This window comes from Gracilinanus agilis, chromosome 3, assembly GCF_016433145.1.
Source record: "Gracilinanus agilis isolate LMUSP501 chromosome 3, AgileGrace, whole genome shotgun sequence".
NCBI lineage: Eukaryota > Metazoa > Chordata > Mammalia > Didelphimorphia > Didelphidae > Gracilinanus > Gracilinanus agilis.
This window is the reverse complement of record NC_058132.1, coordinates 85,827,225-85,845,466: the sequence shown is the minus strand read 5'-3', so window position 1 is coordinate 85,845,466 and position 18,242 is coordinate 85,827,225. Positions and strand designations below refer to the sequence as shown.

Below are 18,242 nucleotides of genomic sequence, written 5' to 3'. Positions count from 1 at the left end.
CCTACCCTCGCAATAGCGACGCAGTATCCAATGGCCTGTCCGAGTTTCCCACTAGCTCTTACTAGGCGCGGCTTTTTTCGCTCCTCCCACCCAGAGCATAGAGCTGCCAGAGGCTAGAGGGTTCGTTAAAAATTAAAAAAAAAAAAAATCTGGATTGCTATGGAAACCATCCAGTTTGCATTCAGTTGACTGTGAACTTTCCTAAGCGCTTCAGTTACTCTGAGGAGAATTGAGAACCCGCCTTGGGCTCTCTCCTCATATCCCTTTGGGATGCCGAACCACCGCAAGGCCCCCCAAGAGCGGTTTTTTTTTCCAAGTTCATCTGTTGCTTATTGGGTGGTAGACGACTGTGTATTTAATTAACCTCGGCGGGCCTTCGTTAGGGCTAGATGACCTCCTCTTAGGCTTCTTTCTGCAGTACGCCAATGACTGAACTCTGGGAAGATGGAGGTACGTCCTTTTACAGCCAAAGACGCTTAGAAATCCATAGCCTTTGGAGTCTGAAAGAACTATGGAAGAATTGGGGATCCCTAGCCTCAGGACACTCCCCTTCCAAATATAATACTCAAAAATCTCGTGCCCCTACCCAGTATGTGCTCTGCCAATCTGTGTGATAAAAAACAAACAAACAAAAAAACCCGATGACAACAAATGGCTGCTAAATTCAACAATACTCTTTAATGGAATTTTTATTTTATTGATCATCTACATTTTTACAAAACGGTAACATGTATGTTAGACATTCCTTCAGTATGCAGAAATTGCCAATTCCTTCTACTTTTGTCATTTCTCTAATACCGTTTACCTTCTTATGTTAAATTCATTGGCTTGCCCACCCAAATATTACATCTCTTTATCTGGGCAATGTTCGCCCTCCATCTTTGCTTTTTCTTTCATGGATTTCTTAGATGGTCTCTTTTTAAGTGGCCAAAATTCCTTTCTTCTAGAGGTGGCTTTCTACCTCTGAAGTCAGAGGCATTTTTTCTCATTTATGCCTGGGTATGACATTTTCCCTGAGAATATCTTCTCCTCAGACTTAGTCTTTATTTCCCCTCACAAACTGACTGAAGCAGCTTCCTTCAGTAGTGGTCAGTACCTCTTCCCTGGAGGTCTTCCAGTGAAAACTGGAAGCGGTGGGAAAGTGTTGGATGGACTTGCAGGAGAAATGGTTCTAATCCCAGTTCCAATATCAACTAGCTATTTGTCCTAGGAAAACCAAGTTCTGTTTAAGCCTATTTGTAAAATACTACTACCTACCTTACAGTGTTATTGTAAAGTGCTATAAAATTGTGAATTATTTAGGATGGATGACTCATCACAGATGATATAGAGACTTTTAAAGATTCTAATGCTCTTGTCATACAAGTGGATATTATATTTGTCTAATTCCACTATAATCTCTATATGGTTAGGGATCATCTCTCATTTAAACTTGTATACTGTTCTTGCTAGTATATTTCCCTCCAGTGCTCCAGGGTTCTACACAGATAATAAAATTTTCAAATTGTGTATTTACTACTCACAGGGAGAAAGATGATTGCATCGGTGACACTCCTTCCATTTCCTTGCAACCAAGCCTAGCTTCAGCCTGCCCTAGTCAAAAGTTTTTAAAAAGCAAGATAAAAGGTTCAAGGCTTCCCCATTTATGCTCTTTTCTTTCCTGGAGTTACAAGCAATAAAAATTTTTATTTGATGATCTCAAGGACTCATTCTGACCCAGCAAATGTCAAGGAAGTAAGGATCAGCACCCACTGATCTACCCTGTAATGTCATTATGGGAATGAGTTAAATGAAAGGGAGGACCTAGAGTCAGTGGATCCTAACTCACATCCCTGAGAGTTTGATGGGACATAGGGTCTTGTCTGACAGAGTGCCTCTATGTGAGCATGTTTTGGTGACTATATGCTAGAGTATATATGTATGACTTTGAGAAGAACTTGGGCAAATCCTCTCCCCTTTTTAAGTCTCAATTTTCTTCTCTGAAATAAGACAAATGACTGAGTCTTTCAGATATTTAACAAATTAACCTGTAGGGTATGTAGGTCCATGGGTCAGGGCCCCTAGCCTTGGTCTCTGAAAACTAGAGAAACCATGCCCCCCCTTCTGGCTCTCAAGCAACTCAAAAGGTGGGAGGGAACAAGAGCATGGGCTTTATTTTTGTACAAATAGACAGTGGTTAGCAGAGTGTAAATGTACATGAGGGAAAGAGAAGCACTTCAATGGATGAGGACATCTGCCTGCCTCTGACTGCTTAAGGCAGATTTGGCTTCAACAGCTTTGCAGGGGAAATTGAAGAAATAGGAACCATTAAAGGGGAAGAATTAAGTCCTGAAAATACTGGGTGAGGAAGTTATAGGATTATTGTTGCAGAAGTCAATCACTGGTGTTAGTAGTAAGGATGAGAGATTGGAAAATGACAACTGTGTCTGGGGACAAGGATAAAAAAAAAAAAAAACAAACAGCAGGGTGTCTTACAGGGTATCATTTTTCCAGAGCAAGGTAAGATCAGGTTTCAAGGGTCTAGCAGTGCTTTCAACAGGGCAGGGTAGTTGGGAGTTCCCCAACCTGTGACTGGATCCCAGCCAGTCTTGGAACAAAAACCTTGACCCTCTACTACATCATCTAGGCAAGCCATATGGCAGCCTCGAGTTACCTGTGGGTAAAAGGGAAGGGGTCAGATCTTAGGATCTGTCCAAAACCCCCTAAATGCCTAACAACCCTCCCATATTCCCTACAAACACTGGCTTCTCTGCCTCACCCATTTCCCCCTTCACTTTTATCCTTCTTTCCTCCCTGCTCCCCTTCCTCCCAAAAAATACTCACATCAAAAAGGCCACTGCCCTGCATTGAGTAGAGTCGAGGATTGAGGAAGCCAAGAGGGGGGCGGCCATTCAGAAGTCGATGCTCATTCACTAGGGACAGGAGTCCCCCAAATACAGGGGTTGATGCCTGTGGAAGGGGAAAGGATACGTGTGAACTAGAGATAGCAGGGGAAAGCAGCATGCCTTTCTGCTTGACAGAATGAATAGTAGGGAAAGTGTGTGACCTAAAGAAAAAAAGCATGTCATAGGGTTAGCAGTCAGGAGAAAAGGCCATGGGATCTCAGTGAGTTACTGGACACTTACAGGGTAAGAATTGGGATAGGGGAAGGTCTGGAGAAAGACAGAGACTAAGGGTCTCACCGAAGTGCCAGACACCCAGGGGATGGGCATGTGGTTGCTAACCACCCAGTAGCCATCAGAGAGTGCAGCCACATCAGGATAGGCCCGGCCACTTGCATTGTAGTAATGGGATGGAGGCAGATGGGTGGAAGAGCCCAAAAAGTGGGACACAGCTTCATCCTGAAGAGGAAGAAGGAATAGTTATGTGAACTCTAGAGGCCAGCCTCCCTCTCCCAGGCCCAGATCAAATTATCTCTCGGACCAGGAATACCAGGAAGGGACATGTCCTTCCTCAGGGTTTAGGAATGTGCTCTCCTAGGACCTAGGAGGGGCTATTTTCACTCTCACACCTGGTACTGAGGCCTTGGGAAGACGTTACTGAAGCCACCACCACTGATGTAGTCCACGATCTCCTCTGTAACCTTGAAGGGATTCTGGAAGGAGGTCCCACCCACTGTTGTAACATAGGGGCTGTAGACAGAGGTCACAGGGTTAGCATTTGGGGATTGGGTCAGCAGAAGCAAACAGGGCCCCAAGGTTAGCCAGTCCCACTGGTCCCAAGCCATAGGTTAGTCATAGGGGTCTCAAAAGTCACCATTAAGAATGTGTTACAGTTTGAAGCTTTAGGCTTGGGAGAGAAGTAATTAAATGACGGGGGAAGGAAGGTCATTGTTACCTGGAAGCTGGGAAGCTGGGACGGAACGTGTGGCCTTTTGGGCCAGAGAAACACCCGGCACCACTGTCCCCTGATAGAAGGAACGGAAATAGGTCAGGGGTCAGTCTCTGAAGTCAGGAGTTTTGGGAAGGGAAGAAAAATGAGGGATTCCCTAAAGAAGAGACCTGAAGACAGGGAGCTTAGAGATAAGGATTGAAAGGTCATGTATGGAGTTGGTATTGGATGGGAAATCCTGGCTTGGGGTAGGAAGCTCCTACAGGAAGAGATCAGGGTTAAGAATCCACTGTCCTGGATCATAGTTAATGGTTTGGGGGTGCAGGGGGAAGGGTCTTATATCAGGAAGAGGGGTCTTGAGAATCAGTACCAGAGGCAAAGAGCAGAGTGAGGCCTCGGGCAGCAGCCTTCATGAGCTCAGCGTTGACACGGTTGAGGTAGGCGGTACTGAGTGAGTCCTCATCATCCCCATAGCTCACGGTATGTACCAAAGGTAATGAAGACTCATTACTGAGTAGGAGAAGCCACTGCAAGAAAGGCTCCTGGGCCTCATGCCTGCCTGAAGGTCAGGAATATTCCAGTCACCTTCCCCTCTACCCCAGGTAGGGGAACCAGAGATAGGAGGATCACCTTTTTTTCCCTTAATTCCACCCTAGGGGGCCAACCACATCAGTTACCTTTCATGCCCCCAAAGAAGGAAGGCTTCCTTAGGGTTGGGGGTTTCTGGAAGCAATCTCTTAATCTTTTTTTGGAGGGTTCTTAGGAGGACTCTCAAATTTTGGATCTCTGGGAGAGGGATGAATTTGAGAATCCTTGGGTTTGGTGGATTCTTGGGAGGAGTGGCATACCAGGGCTGCTGTACACCCAGGTGGAGATGTTGGCTCCAGCACTCATGAGGTACTGCACATCTAGACTGGCTTCCAGACCAGCTCGGCCATGCCCCTGCTGCCCAACTACTCGACTGACAGAAACTTTGTGAGGGAAGCTCTTCCCAAAGAGCTTCATGAACTCTTCCAGGTCAGCATCATGGAAGTATTGCTCCAGGAACTAGAGGGAGAAGGGGGACAGAACAATAGGGAGGGAAAGGTCAGGGTCAGTCTGATGACATAAGGAGAAAGAGGTCAATTTCTCTTCTCAATGGAGTGGGGATTCTATTTCATATATAGGGGGAAGGGGTTCACCTGGGCACAGGCCTGGCTATTGTTGGAAGACCCAGAGCCCACATCTTGTGCGGTTAAATTGTATCTCTCACGAATCACAGATGGGGTCACTCCCAGGTGCAGGCCTAGGGAGTCCTCTACATCCAGCTTTGGCCCCGGCCGTTGCTGTAGGGAAGAAGCTCGAGGGAACCGGTGAAGACCACCCACTATGCATTGGAAGGAAAAGGAATTAATTTCTAGGCAGGACTCCATTTCCCTCCCTTCCCGATTTCCAGTCTCCCTCAAACCATTTACCAAAATCCACATGGGCAGCCAGGGCCCCTGGGAGGCTGTATGGACGTGGGGACCTCACAACACGGCCTCCCCCCAATCTCCCAACAAAGCGATGGAACTCTGCCCCAGGAAGGAGCTGCTCTGCTTGCCTGGGGGTCAGAAGTCATAGAGCTGGGAGTCAGAGATTACTAGAAGAAGCAGGAATGCAGGGAGAATCTTTTTAGCCCCTTATCCCTCCTTCATCCCAGGCTCCCACTCACTGGACAGTCATCTGGCAGGTCAGGAAGTCCTCTGTGATCACTGTTTGGCAATCTTGGGCTCCAGCTGCTTGAAGCCATTTGTGGACAGTGCTAAGAGTGAATATCGATGGTCGGACCAATGCAGCAACATCTTCCAGAGTCAGGTACTTCCCTGGTGGGAAGAGAGGCAGGGTGGGTTGAAGGAACCCATAATTATTTTCAGTAAATTTCTTATGAGTACAGCATTTGGAGGCTAGCCCTAGCTTTCAAGTGAGAACCCTGAGGGTTGAAAGTGTCCCAGTTCCTGGAAGATGCTAGCTTATCATAGACCTCTTTGTTGGGGCTGATAATTTTGACTATTTCCGTTCATTAAGTCTTGTCAACACAATTTTTTTAAAAATTCCTTCTGTCTTAGAATCAAGCAAATCTCTCTTTTAAAAAAATCTTTACCTTCTGTCTTAAAATCGATATTAAGTATTAGTTTCAAGGCAGAAAAGCAGTAAAGGCTAGGCAACTGGTATTAAGGGATTTGCCCAGTGTCACACAGCTAGGAAGTTTCTGAATTCAGGACTTCCCTACTCCACACTTGGCACTCTATTCCCTGAGCCACCTAGCTGCTCCAATCAAGGCAATTCTTTTCTAGGCCCCTTACGGATATTTGGTCTACAAATCCAATGTTTTTTCCATGATACCACAGTCTCATCCAGCCACGAACAGATCATGCACATTTTTTGTGCCTTTGCTCATGATGTGCTTTTTTTCTGGAATTTGTAACTATCCTTTCTCATACCCTCAAATTGGTAGCTGTCCCAAATCCTACCCATTCTTTTTCTCAAATACCACCTCTTCCACAAAGTTTTCACTCAGCCAGCGTTTGGAAATGTGGGACTGGCCCTCGGCAGAGGCTGGGGCTGGATTGCTAAGCTTGGGAATCAGCTGCATATAGGGAGAACACATCATTTAAGAGGCTGGTCAGAGAGGGTTTGAAATAAAGGAAGGGGTGGTCCAGAGAGCCAAATGTCACTAAAACCAAAAGAGCAGAGGATTTATCCAGGAGAAAAGTCTGTTTATCACATTCAAAAACTTCATTAGCCAGATTCAAACGAAAGACTGAAATAAGCCCATTCGTTAAGTAATGACGTTTTTAGAAGCTTTGTGTAATGTGTGTGGGAGGGTGGATGGGGGGTAGCTGAGAACCCTGGGATTGGAGAAAGAAGGGGTTAATTAATACAGAGCCTAAACTACCCAGCGCGGCCCCTTCTCCCACTCTATGTAATCACCCCCAGGGCACCCGAAAGCTTTCCTCGGAAAAGTACTCCAGCCATCTGCACGTAGCCTTGTCCCCACCTCCCCCATCACACACCGTATCGGGGAGAGCCAGGGTCCGATACATCCTGCACCAGCTTTTGCAGTTGTTGCAGGTTCTGCTGTTTCAGGGCGAACGTCAGGCTCAGCGATTCATCCGGACCCACACGGCCCAGGGACACCCAGCCGGGCGGCGGCCTGGGGGAGGGGGAAGGGCGTGTGAAACTGTGGCTCCCCTTCGGATTTAGAGGCTTATACCGGAGCTGGCGTGATGTGAGAAAGGAACCTACGGTTGTTGGGGTTCGGGACTTCCAAAAGACCCGGTAGTCAGGGATTCAAGCCACGGGTTACTCGAGGGGGTGGGGGGGATGGGGAGAAGGCAGTGGAAGTTCGGAGTCTAGGACCGATCGCTAGAAGGGCTGATGGGGCAATTCTAGGGGTGAATGAAGGGTTGGAGCTTGGGAAAAAGCTATTGCTGGCGGGGAGGGGAAGGGGTCAGGCACTCGCGGTAATAACAATTAATTATCCCTAAAGCACTTTCCTCAAACCAGCCACTATAAAGAAGCTGGTCATCTAAGAGGTGGTCTCGGGGGAGCAAGGGGAGCAGGGAGGCTGGACGAAGCTGGGGGCGGGCACTCACTGGAAAAGCTGGTCGGGCTCCGGGCCGAGGCCTCGGGCACAGGCACACAGGGCGACGAGCAGCAGGAGGAGAGGCCCGGGCACGCTGTGGAACAGTGGAGTTGGTGGAGTGAGCGGTGTTGGGGGTACTGGAGAGGGGCAATCCTCCCTGCGCCCCTGACCCAGCCCGGCCCCTAACCCCATTCTCACCTAACCTCCGGCCCCATGACCGGCACCTGGGAACTGGATGCACCGCCCACTTTCTCTACCCCGCCGGGACTAGACACCTCCCCAAAGGTGGGCGGGATGGGGGAGGGACCGGGGGGACCACGCCCCTCCCTGCAAACACGCGCCAACCCCGAGCTTCGGCAGGGCTCCACAAATAGCAACAACTACCACCCACCCCCACCATCCCTGCGTACACCCTCTCCACGCCTCTGCACACGCACCCACAGACACAACACCCCCAAACAAAGGGAAGCAGCTCCAGGTACAAATGTCTCTTTATTAAGGCTCCGGAGTGAGAGTATTTGGCACTTTGGATCTGGGTCCGAGGGCAGCTGGAGCTCCCCCCACCCAATAAATAAGGGTCCGGGGCCTTGGGAGGGGGAATTCTGGGAGCTGCTGAGCCCCCAGAGCAGAGATCTCACAGTCTTACCCCGGCAGAGTCTTCCCCTCTCTGAGCCCCCAGGACAGAACTCCTTCTCTGAGCCCCTTTCAGGTCGGAATGCACCCCCAGCCCCCGACTAAGGTGAGGGCAGCGCTCCTACTCTCCATGACCCTTCCAGGAAAGGATCCCTTCTGAGTACCTCTTCCCTGGAGAGGCCGCCCCATCCCGCCCGCACGTCTGAGCCCTCCTTTTCACCTGCCTGAGAACTTCGGACCCCAGGAGACCCAGCCTGCCCTGCTCCTTCCTCTCCTGGGCGCAGGGAGACCACAGAGCTCCAAGAAGCAGGATGGGGGAGAGGAGGGACAGTGCGGATGCTGGCGGGACCCGGGATAGAGGAAAGAGGGCCGTCAGAGGCAGATTGTGGGAAGTATATTGCCCTGCTCAGTTCCGGGGAGCGGAGGATTGTAGGATGGGAAAACCTGCACCAAGCTGTTGTAGCAGATGTCAGGGCCAGGCAGAGGAAGGGAAGGGAAAGGCCTTTGGAGATACTAGGTGAGGCCCAGTGTTGCCCCTGGGCCAGTTCTGAAAGGGGGGGAGGATGGTCGTTAAGCCAGGCCCGATTTTGAGAGGGATGCTGAAGGCTTTCTGGTAGAAAGAGCCTCCAGGCAGAGGCGGGAGGAGTATCTGACCCTTTGGAAAGAGGGTGAGTGATCAGGTGAATCCTGGGAAGATTCCTGGCCAAGGAGGTCTGGTGCCAGATCTTACAGAGTTGGAGGACAGATCTGGGGAGTTTGTGTACATGTTGGGCTTCAGAGTGAAGAGGAGAGATCTAAGAGAAGGGGGTGGTCACAAAGGTTTACATACTGGCATAAACTTTGGGCTCTGGGGGATAGATATGATAAGCCCAGGTCTGGGGAACAGAGGTGGCCCGGGGGACCTGGGATGTGCATATACTGATTCCTGGAGACCTGGGGATGGAGGCTGGGCCTTTGTATATGCTGGGCCTCAGAGCTGTATACACTAGGGCCAATGGGCAGGGTGTATATAGGCTGGGCCCTGGGCCCCGAAGGATATATATGCCGAGCCCTGGGGGAGTCTAGGCTGGGCCTGTTAGGGCCCCTCTGTCAGGGTTGGTGACTGCATTGTTGTCTAGGATGGGGTATCTCTGGGGAGCCAGGCATTGTCCCCACCAGGGGGAATCAGCGGACCCTGGAGTAATTCTTTGCCCCAACCTAGGGATGGGATGAGATGGAAGTGGGCAGAGGCTTCTAGGAGACAGGCCCGTGGGCTCATCCTGTGTCCGCTTGCCTCTGCAGGGGCCCTGGGAGCTTTCCAGTCTAGATATGTAGCTCTGCTTCATCAGGGGCCTCCAGGCCAGGCTCCGCACTCAGGGCTGAGGCAGAGGGGCCCTGTGCCACCCCAAAAGGGGAGACAACAGGGGAGCGGGCAGCCAGCGGTGACAGCGAAGGTGAAAAACTGGGGGACATGGCAGCTGAGGAGAGGGATCCCTCGTGGCTAATGGGGGAGCGGTGGGTAGGCAGGAAGGGACCCCGGACTCCTGGGCCTGAAGAGGAGCTAGCTGGCTTAGGGGGTACAGACTTGGCCCCAGGGTGGGCCACAGCGGTAATGAGGGGTGGTGGGTCAATGCGGGGTGCAGGCGGGCAAGGCCGTGCCTCGTCCTTGAGCCGGGCAATCTCAGTGAAGACACTGGCCAATGGCTGGAATTGGGGACACCAGCTCAGCAGGTAGTCCCAGTTGTAGCTGCCCCGGAGCTCCTCTTCGCCAGCCACGATAGCTGTTAGTGCCCCTGCCACACAGGGTTTGCCATCCGCTGGGAAGCCATAGTCTCCGGGGGGGGCCGGGCTCAGACCACAGCCCCCGAGGAAGGCCCCGGCAGTGCTGGCGGCGGGTGGGCCCTCCTCACGATAGAGCCCCGGACCAGGGCCCGGAAGCAGCAGCCCGGCCTTCCGGCCCTTGTACCAGGCGTCGGGGGGAGGAGGCTCGCAGGAGGTGTCGCTCAGACCGTCCGCATCTGCGTCCTGTTGGATGCCGGAGTCGGGGCCTCGGGCGGCCAACGAAGAAGCCACGCTGGCCACTCTGGGGAACTCATTGATCATCCGGATCTCGTCGTCTTCAGCAGCCTCCGCAGAACCCCGGCCGCTGGAGTGGGAAGGGTCCAGGGAGCCGCCGCGGGGGTAGGGGCCCCCCGTGCTGGGCCCCCCATAGCCAGGGAGCGTCTGGTGGTAAAGGTGTTCAGAATGTGGCGGGCTGGGGGCATCCCGGGCCGGTTTTTGCAGGGAGCTGGTGCTCAGGGGGGCAGGTGGAAGAGTGGGCACGGGGGCTGCCTCCCCCTTGTGCGCACGGGCCCGCACCAGCCCCAACACCAAGGCCGCTAGTGCCAGCACCACCACCACCCCCAGGGAGGCTGCCACGGCTCCCACTAGCAACAGGTTGAGGTCCGGTGCCAGGCCTAGAGCCGTGTGGGTTATGTCCACGGTCACGGGTACTGCGGCACTTCGGGCTCCAGGCAAGGGCCCTCGAGCCACCACCTCCAGCTGTAACTCACGGGGTGCCTCCCGCCTCGCTCGGCCTCCTCCGCCAGCTCCGCTGGACCCCGTGCCCGGCGCCTGGCTGTCCACCCGAAGGTACAGAGCGCCCGTAGTCTGGTTGATCCCAAAATATGGGGAGGGAGCCGAAAGAGAGTACAGGATCACGCCATCGGCGCCTCCGTCCTCATCTGTGGCCCGGATGTGGCCTAGGCTGTGGCCCCGCCGGGCACCCTCGGGCACCTGGAAGTGGAACGAAGGCGCCAGGAAGACGGGATCGTACTCGTCCTCGCCGGTCACCAGCACAGACAGGGTGACGGAGGCCGAGAGGTTCCCCGCGTCTGCGGCGCCCACAAGCAAGCGGAAGCTCCGCGTGTGCTCGTAGTCAAAAGGCACCCGAGCCCGAAGCTCCCCCGAGGAGCCGTTCAGCGCAAACAGGTCCCAGTGTTTGGCTCCCAGGCCCGGCCCTAATCCCGGCTCCAGCAGCATGTAGTGGAGCCGCCCAAAGGCTCCCGTGTCTTTGTCCAGGGCATGAAGGGTGGTGACCAGGGTTCCTGGGGGCTGGTTCTCGGGCAAGCTGGCGCTCAGGCTAAGCAGGGGAAAGGCAGGCCCGTGCTCATTGACATCTTGTACTTCCACAGTCACTGGCACCAGTGCAAAGTGGGCTCCAGGGGGGTCGGCTGCTTCGACCACCAGTTGATGCTGGGCCTGGGCCTCTCGGTCCAGCTGTCTGGCCAACCGGAGGACGCCTGAGCCTTCGTCTAGCTCGAAGAGGTGGGCAGGGTCCCCAGAGCTGATCGTGAAGCGGACCAGACCATGGGGTCCAGGATCGGGATCAGAGGCCACGACACGCAGCAGCTCGGTGCCCACGGGGGTGTCCTCTGGCACAGCCACACGGTAATGGGGCTGGGCAAACACGGGGGGATTGTCATTGACGTCTTGCACGGTGACGACGACGAGGACGGTCGTGCTTCGGGGAGGCTTCCCCCTATCAGCTGCACATACGGTTAGGTTATACTCGGTGACGCTCTCAAAGTCCAGTGGCTCCAGCAACACAAGATAGCCCAGGGCCTGTGGACCAGAACCACCTTCCGCCAAGTGCCTTTCCAGCTGGAAGGCATGTCCACGGTTGCCACTGATGATAGTATAGTCCAATGTGGCGTGGAGTCGGCTTTGGTCAGCATCTGTAGCTTCTAGGACTAAAACCGTGGAGCCTGGGGGCAAGTCCTCGGCCACGCTGATGTGGTAGTGGGGCTGCACAAAGCTTGGAGTGTAGTCATTCTCATCCAGAAGCTGAATGTGGACTATGGCCTGCGCTCTCCTTCCTGGGACTCCATGATCTCGTGCTTCCAGCACCATGTCCATTGTGCCCAAACCTCCTGGACTCAGGGAGGCTGCCTGAATCATGAACAGGGTCCCTGAAGTGGAGGAAATGGGGATTAGTGGGAAGAAGGGGAAATGGTGGGGGGGAGGCAACTTAGATCAGGAATGGAGGGAGGCCAATGGGAGTATTAGTGGGAAGCAGGGGAGAACAGGTGGTAGAAACCGAGATTTGGGGTGAAGGGAGGCCAATGATCAGGACACAACTAGGGGGGAGGATGTGGGTGAGGGAGAAACAAGACGGAAAAGATGAGGGTGAGGGGTGAAGGCTGGAGGCCAACAGGGGCACAAACAAATGCTGTCATTATTAATGTCATATTCCCAATAGATCCACAAGGGTAGGAATCAACTTTGCATCTTCCCTAGTATATACAATAGTTGCTTATTAAGTGTTTTATGAATGAATGCATGCATGCGTGAATGAATGAAAAAAATGGGGTGGGGGGGCAGCTAAGTAGCTCAGTGGATTGAGAGCCAGGCCCAGAGACAGGAGGTCCTGGGTTCAAATGTGACCCCAGACACTCCCAGCTCTGTGACTCTAGGCAAGTCACTTAATCCTCATCACCTAGCCTTTACTGTTCATCTTTTACACCGTATTGATTCAAAAACAGAAAGTAAAGGTTTAAAAAATAATGGGACAGAGGCAACTGGAGAAGAGATAGGAGTCCATTGAGAAGGAGGAGACAAGGGGAAACTAGGAAAGGTGAGGGGAAGAGGAGCGGCACCATTGCTGGGGTCGATGTCAAAGCCCTCTGCAGTAGACACTAGGTGGTAGGAGATGCGGCCGTTGTCCCCAGAATCAAGGTCGGTGGCAGAGATGGTGAGGATTGCACTGCCTGGGGTTGTGTGCTCTGGCAAAGTCACCTGGGGGGAAAGGATGGGTATGAGCCTGACTGTGACTCTTTCAGGCTCTGAACTACTCCCTGGGTTCCCACCTGTCCTAGGCTGGAAGCCATGACTAATGTTCCCTCCGTGGAGTAAGACAGGACTGGAGCAAGCCGCCTGCTTATTAGCAGACTGGCAGGGGCCATAAGATTTGACGAATGCATTGTGTAAGAAGGTGACCACCACATCTTTGGGATAGCTGTTGCTAATATTCCAAGGGGCCACAGGATTTTGCCCCGGACACTAGCACCTTCTTCCCAATCCTTGTACCTTTTAGTCTTCTGTGAGACTTTGTGCCCAAAAGGGTCCTGCTGTCTTCTGGACCCTGGCTTTCACCCTAGCCCTTTCCTGCCTATTTGCCTTCTCAGGCTGCCTGGTACAGCTGTCCCCAGGAAGGTTCTCTTCCTAAGCGTGAGTCAGTGCTCTTGTGCTGAGCCCAACCAGGCTGTTTGGAGGCCTCTAACACTTCTGGTATCTCTCAGGCTTGGTACAAAGTGGCATGGCATACCCACAGATATGCACTCTCACAGTTCTAGAGACACAATGGATGCCACCACATTTCCACAAGGGGATGAACAGTAAGAATGCAAAATACACAGCAGGAGTGCCGTTGCGGAGAGGGAGTCCAATGAGGAGACCCAATCTTGAAGAACTCTAGAATATCCTCTTTTGTACGAACTGGAGACGCAGACAGGGAGTTCCACTGATATAATGCAATTTGGAGGACAAAGTTGACAAGGAATTTGTGCAAAGGTTGGAGTGGTAAGCAAGAGCATTCTACTCGTGAAAGAAGACTGAGACAGCAAAGGTCACAAAAGTTGATTCCAGGTGCACCCCCAGCACCGTAAAAAGCACAGGAATGAACAAAATAGAAGAAGTGAATCTTGTGTTTTAACTGTAACTTGGGTGAATCACATGAGTGATTAATATACCCAAAAAGAGGAAGGTAGGGTTGGTTTGTGAGAGAGGCCAAATGCCAAATTATCAGCATCAGGAAATGAAGAGGAGGCACCAAAGATGGAGGCTGTCACAGAACCTGGGAAAATTCAAAATGACCTCATCCTCAGTTAGATGACAACAGACTGATAAATGAGTATCAGTATCGAGATACAATCACAGTGTGGGGGAGGGGGAGAGGAGAGGGAGGAAATCCAGAATGTACAATACAACTGAATTTTAAAAAGATCTAACCCAAGAGGCAAAACTGTCTTCTGTTACACATGTGGATTAGATGGCCACAAATATGTCAAACAACTAGAGAGGGAAATTTCCATTTGGTTCAGAGCAATGCTCCCAAACCAACATTAAGCAACAAATGGTAGCATAAAGCCTGCGTGTTCTTATCAACAACTGAAGCAAGATGATAAGGTTTAGTGGAAAAACTCAGGCATTCAGAGACCATTGGAGAAACTTAATAATGTTAGCTAGTATTTTACAGCACTTTCAAGTTTGCAAAGTGCTTTACCTATGTTATCTCATGTGATCCTCACAACAAGCCTGGGAAGCAGGGTTTATAACATTTATATTTTATATAAATTATATAATATGTAAATTCTGAAATTAATAAAATTCCCATTTAATAAATAAGGAAACCAGAAAATAGATAGAAAAGCTTCAATGTATGTTATCGAGGCTGAAAAAGAAAAGGGAGCATGAGATAAAGCAAAGGCGCACATTTCTAAGAATTTTAGATAGTCATGCTTCAGATAAAAAGAGACATTTAAGTCCTTAAGAGATTAGCATGAAACCATCTTTAAAAAAGTGTTCAGAAGAAAACAGCTCCTCAAAAATGTTGAAACCAAACTTGTTTCCCCATCAGCTCAGAGAGCTCACAAAAAAGGCACAATTTAATTAACATAAGACACTGCACAGAGGAACCAAGTGATTCTGCCCAGGATTAAAGGGAACTCTGGTTCAGACAAGGGGGCGGGCTGAAGCAAGGTAATACCTTTCTTGCCTAGAAACTCAGCTATAAAATCTCACCTAGGGTAAAAAGATAAACCAAAGAGCTTAGAAATAAAGGTAGTGAGCCCCTAACATCAACTAAGCTAAGCTGTAGACTCAGTTTTAGAAGACTTGAGACAACTGAGTCTAACCCTCTCCTTTTACAGATGAGGAAACTGAGAAAAGGTAGAAGGAACTTGCTCAAAGTCATACACTGAATCTGGGAAGGAGTTGGGAGTTGGTGGCAATGAGATCACAAGGGATCCTTACCCTGAGGTGTTTCTGTTTGGGGGATTCTGGGGCAGAGGAGAGTCTCTAAAGAAGCAGAGGGCACAAGGGGAAGACCCCAGGCATCCTCGTAGAGGAGAGGTGAGTGAAAACATACCTGATAGAGACTTTGAGAGAAGGTGGGCGCATTGTCGTTGACATCTTCTACCTGTACGGTGAGGTTGGCACTACCCTCATGCTGCCCGTCACGGGCCAGCAGGTGGAGCTGATAACAGTCCATGTGCTCAAAGTCAAGGGGCTCCGTGAGTGAGATGCGGCCTCCATAGCGCCCCACACTGAAGGGGCCCTGGGTCCCAGGCGGGTTCAGCACATACCACAGGGCAGGTCCTGAGTCCACATCGTTCCCCGTCACCCGAGCAATCTCTGAGCCCAGCAGTGCATCTACAGCATTCATGAGACATAGGACAGAGATGTGGACAGCCACACGGACGCTAACATAGACAAAAGACGTGGGCCACAGGACACAGCTAGAGATACTCACCCTCCGGACAAGGACACTATCCCCAGAATGTGGGCCATACTTACCCTCTGACACTCGGACCTCCCACGGCTGGGGGATGGTCGGCCGGTTGTCATTGGCATCAATGACCAGCACAGTCAGTGTGGCTGAGCCCACTAGGGGTGGGGAGCCTCTGTCTGTGGCCATCACCACCAGGCTGGAGGCACAGAATCAGAGAGCACCAGGTCAAGAATCACAAGACTTTGGAAATAGAAAAGGTGAGAGCACGTAGAGTAACTAGAACTTAAGGAAACATGAGGATCCCGGAAAGGCACTGGGATAGGGGGAAACCCAGGGAGGACCCCAGGGGGATACCAAGGAACACATAATTACATGATAACATCAGAGGGCACAGTGGTTGGGGTGCTGGTTTGGGGCAAGTGGTTGGGTAAGGTGGAAGGGAAATAGAGAGTCCGTGGATTGGGAAGGAAACCTGAGTCCTCACCGAGTCTCTGCCCAGATCTCTCGGTCCAAGATGGCGGTGGTAGTAATAGTACCCATAGCTGGGTCTATATGGAACAGCCCACGAGTGGGCTGGGATGGAGCGAGGCTATAAGTGACTTGTCCTCCTGGGCCCTGGTCTAAGTCATCTGCCTCTACCTGGGGATGGAAGGAGAACAGAATAGGGCCCTGGTCTCATCTTAGGCCCGGTCCCTAACCTGTGAGTCTGAAGTGGAAACTATGGAAAACAAAGGAAACTCTGACTACCCCATCTATGATCTGTGGAAGACAGTGATGAAGGGCCCTCCTCTTTCTTTTCTTCCACTTTCACCCACCTCAAGCCCTTCCCTCTTCCCCACCCCTGCCTCCCACCTTCAGGAGAGGCCCAGACAGAGGTCGAGACTCGGGTACAAAGGCTGCATAGTGTGGTTTCAGGAATCGTGGAGCGTTGTCATTAGCATCCTGTAGGCTTAGTGTCAGCACTGTGAAGCCAAAGGAACCACCACTCTCTGCTTGCAGAACTAGCCGAAGTCTTGGGCTGGTCTCAAAGTCCAGTCCACCTGCTGCCTTCACCGAGAGTGCCCCTGATGGATCGTGAGAACTTTAGAAGTTAGGGAGGCCTCCCAACGTTCATCCTCATGATGATAACTCTTGTAATCCCAGAGAAACCCCCACCCACTACACGCTCCTATTGGGATAGAACCCACAGACCTCAAAGGGACACAGATTTTAGGAGACACCCCTACATCCCCCTACTTGATCTCAGAGATTCCTTCCTACTTCCCACAGCTTGGCCCCATCCTGACCCCAGGGACTTACTCCCTGACTTCAGAATAATCCCTTAGATGTCAGACATAGATCCCCAACCCTTTAGGTACCTCCCCCAACCCCAATCTGCCTGTACTCTACCTGTGCTGGGTTCAATGGAGAAAAGATCATGTTCATTGCCACTGAGGATACTGTAAGTGATGGCGCCCGTGGAGCCCCCAGCATGGGTGGCCTGGGGGGACACAATGAGGGTCCCTAGGAAGAGGGGGGAAGGGCTCATGGGTGGCGCTCAGGGGTCAGGGTCAGCTTCCAGGGAAGATGTTTTGAGGGATCAGAGAGTAAAGCATCATAAGCTAGATTCAGTCAAGGAGCTGAGTGGTTGGGGAGTGCATGAGGCGGGGTATGGAATATCTTCTGTCCCCCCTTACCCTAAACACAAGCATGCATGCCCCTGGGGGTGTTTAATGGTCCCTATTCCCACCTCCATTCCATGGCCCCTCTCCGCACCTGGTGGGGCATCCTCAGGCAGAGCAGCCTCAGTGCTGGGCCGGGGAAATCGAGGGCCTCGTTCAGTTTCCCCTTGTAACCCCACAACCACCACACCAGTGGCAGAGCGAGCTGGGCGGCCCAGGTCAGTGGCCACGATGAAGAGTACACGGTCACGGGGGCCCAAGGCAGCAGGGGGACGTGCCAAGCGGATCTCACCGGTGTATGAGTCCACAGAGGCACCAGGAGGTGCGGGCCCCGCCAGTCGGTACAAGATCGAGGCATTGGCACCGGCATCACGGTCCTCTGCTCTCAGAGTGGCTAAAACATGAGGGCCAGAGGAGCCCTGCCCCAGGGCCGTGCGGGTGGAGCGTAGTCGGAGTCTGAGGGGGCTGGCGGGAAAGGCAGGCGCATGGTCATTGACATCACGCACAGTAATAGTGACCGACACGCTGGCACTGAGGGGCCCAGCCGCAGCTCCGTCTACGGCGTGTACTACAAAGCCGTAGCGTGCCTGCCGCTCACGGTCTAACAGAACAGCTGTGCGCAGTTCCCCTGAGCCAGGCTCCAGCAAGAAGGCACCAGCTGCACCTTCACCCAGATAGTAGGCCACACGTCCATTGGCACCATCATCAGGATCATGAGCTTCCAGCTGCAGCAACAGGGTGCCTATGGGTGCATCCTCGGGCACCTCCACTGCATAGGATGGTGCTGTGAAGCTGGGTGCGTGATCATTGGCATCCAGGACTGTCACAGTCACCAGCATTGTGGCACTCAGCGCAGGCTGGCCTCCGTCCCTGGCTGCCACCACTAGCTGGAATGATGGTTCTGCCTCCCGGTCCAATGATCGTGCTGTGCCCAGGGTCCCCGATACTGTATCCAGGATGAAGGCTCCTGATGGGTCACCATCTGCTAGGCCAATCCAGAGAGAGAGAGAGAGAGAGAGAGAGAGAGAGAGAGAGAGAGAGA

General features: G+C 52.2%; 2 protein-coding genes across 3 annotated transcripts in view; both read right to left on the bottom strand.

Moving 5' to 3' along the window:
• Positions 1–673: 673 nt before the first annotated feature.
• On the bottom strand, positions 674–7,667 carry TPP1 (tripeptidyl peptidase 1). 2 transcript variants are annotated; one of them, XM_044668070.1, is made up of 13 exons: positions 7,637–7,667; positions 7,449–7,532; positions 6,867–7,006; positions 5,525–5,675; positions 5,286–5,413; positions 5,013–5,197; positions 4,680–4,878; positions 4,202–4,390; positions 3,838–3,907; positions 3,512–3,632; positions 3,183–3,341; positions 2,824–2,949; positions 674–2,653 (listed from the first exon to the last, which is right to left on the bottom strand). In XM_044668070.1, the coding sequence occupies exons 1-13, from the start codon at positions 7,651–7,653 to the stop codon at positions 2,513–2,515; spliced, it is 1,710 nt and encodes a 569-aa protein (XP_044524005.1). In that variant the 5' UTR covers positions 7,654–7,667; the 3' UTR covers positions 674–2,512. The 2 variants fall into 2 exon arrangements, with proteins under 2 accessions (XP_044524005.1, XP_044524003.1); XM_044668068.1 differs by having other exon boundaries at positions 7,449–7,653.
• Positions 7,668–7,911: 244 nt separating this feature from the next.
• The window catches only part of DCHS1 (dachsous cadherin-related 1), a gene marked incomplete at its 5' end in the record, with an annotated part of 56,843 nt that continues 46,512 nt past the window's right edge, over positions 7,912–18,242 (bottom strand). The window contains 8 exons of the mRNA XM_044668789.1: positions 7,912–12,000; positions 12,688–12,826; positions 15,177–15,460; positions 15,605–15,735; positions 16,024–16,178; positions 16,392–16,603; positions 16,929–17,042; positions 17,295–18,182. Coding sequence (XP_044524724.1) covers positions 9,374–12,000; positions 12,688–12,826; positions 15,177–15,460; positions 15,605–15,735; positions 16,024–16,178; positions 16,392–16,603; positions 16,929–17,042; positions 17,295–18,182 — 4,550 coding nt within the window. The remainder of the gene's footprint in view (positions 12,001–12,687; positions 12,827–15,176; positions 15,461–15,604; positions 15,736–16,023; positions 16,179–16,391; positions 16,604–16,928; positions 17,043–17,294; positions 18,183–18,242) is intronic.

Coding starts and splice junctions, on each gene's coding strand:
- TPP1 (XM_044668068.1), bottom strand. CDS start 7,630: ATGGGGTTAGGGGCCGGGCTGGGTCAGGGGCGCAGGGAGGATTGCCCC. Junction 4,879..5,012: donor ATAGCCAGGCCTGTGCCCAG/GTGAACCCCTTC, acceptor TTCTCCCTCTAG/TTCCTGGAGCAATACTTCCA. Junction 4,391..4,679: donor CTGGGTGTACAGCAGCCCTG/GTATGCCACTCC, acceptor CCTGACCTTCAG/GCAGGCATGAGGCCCAGGAG.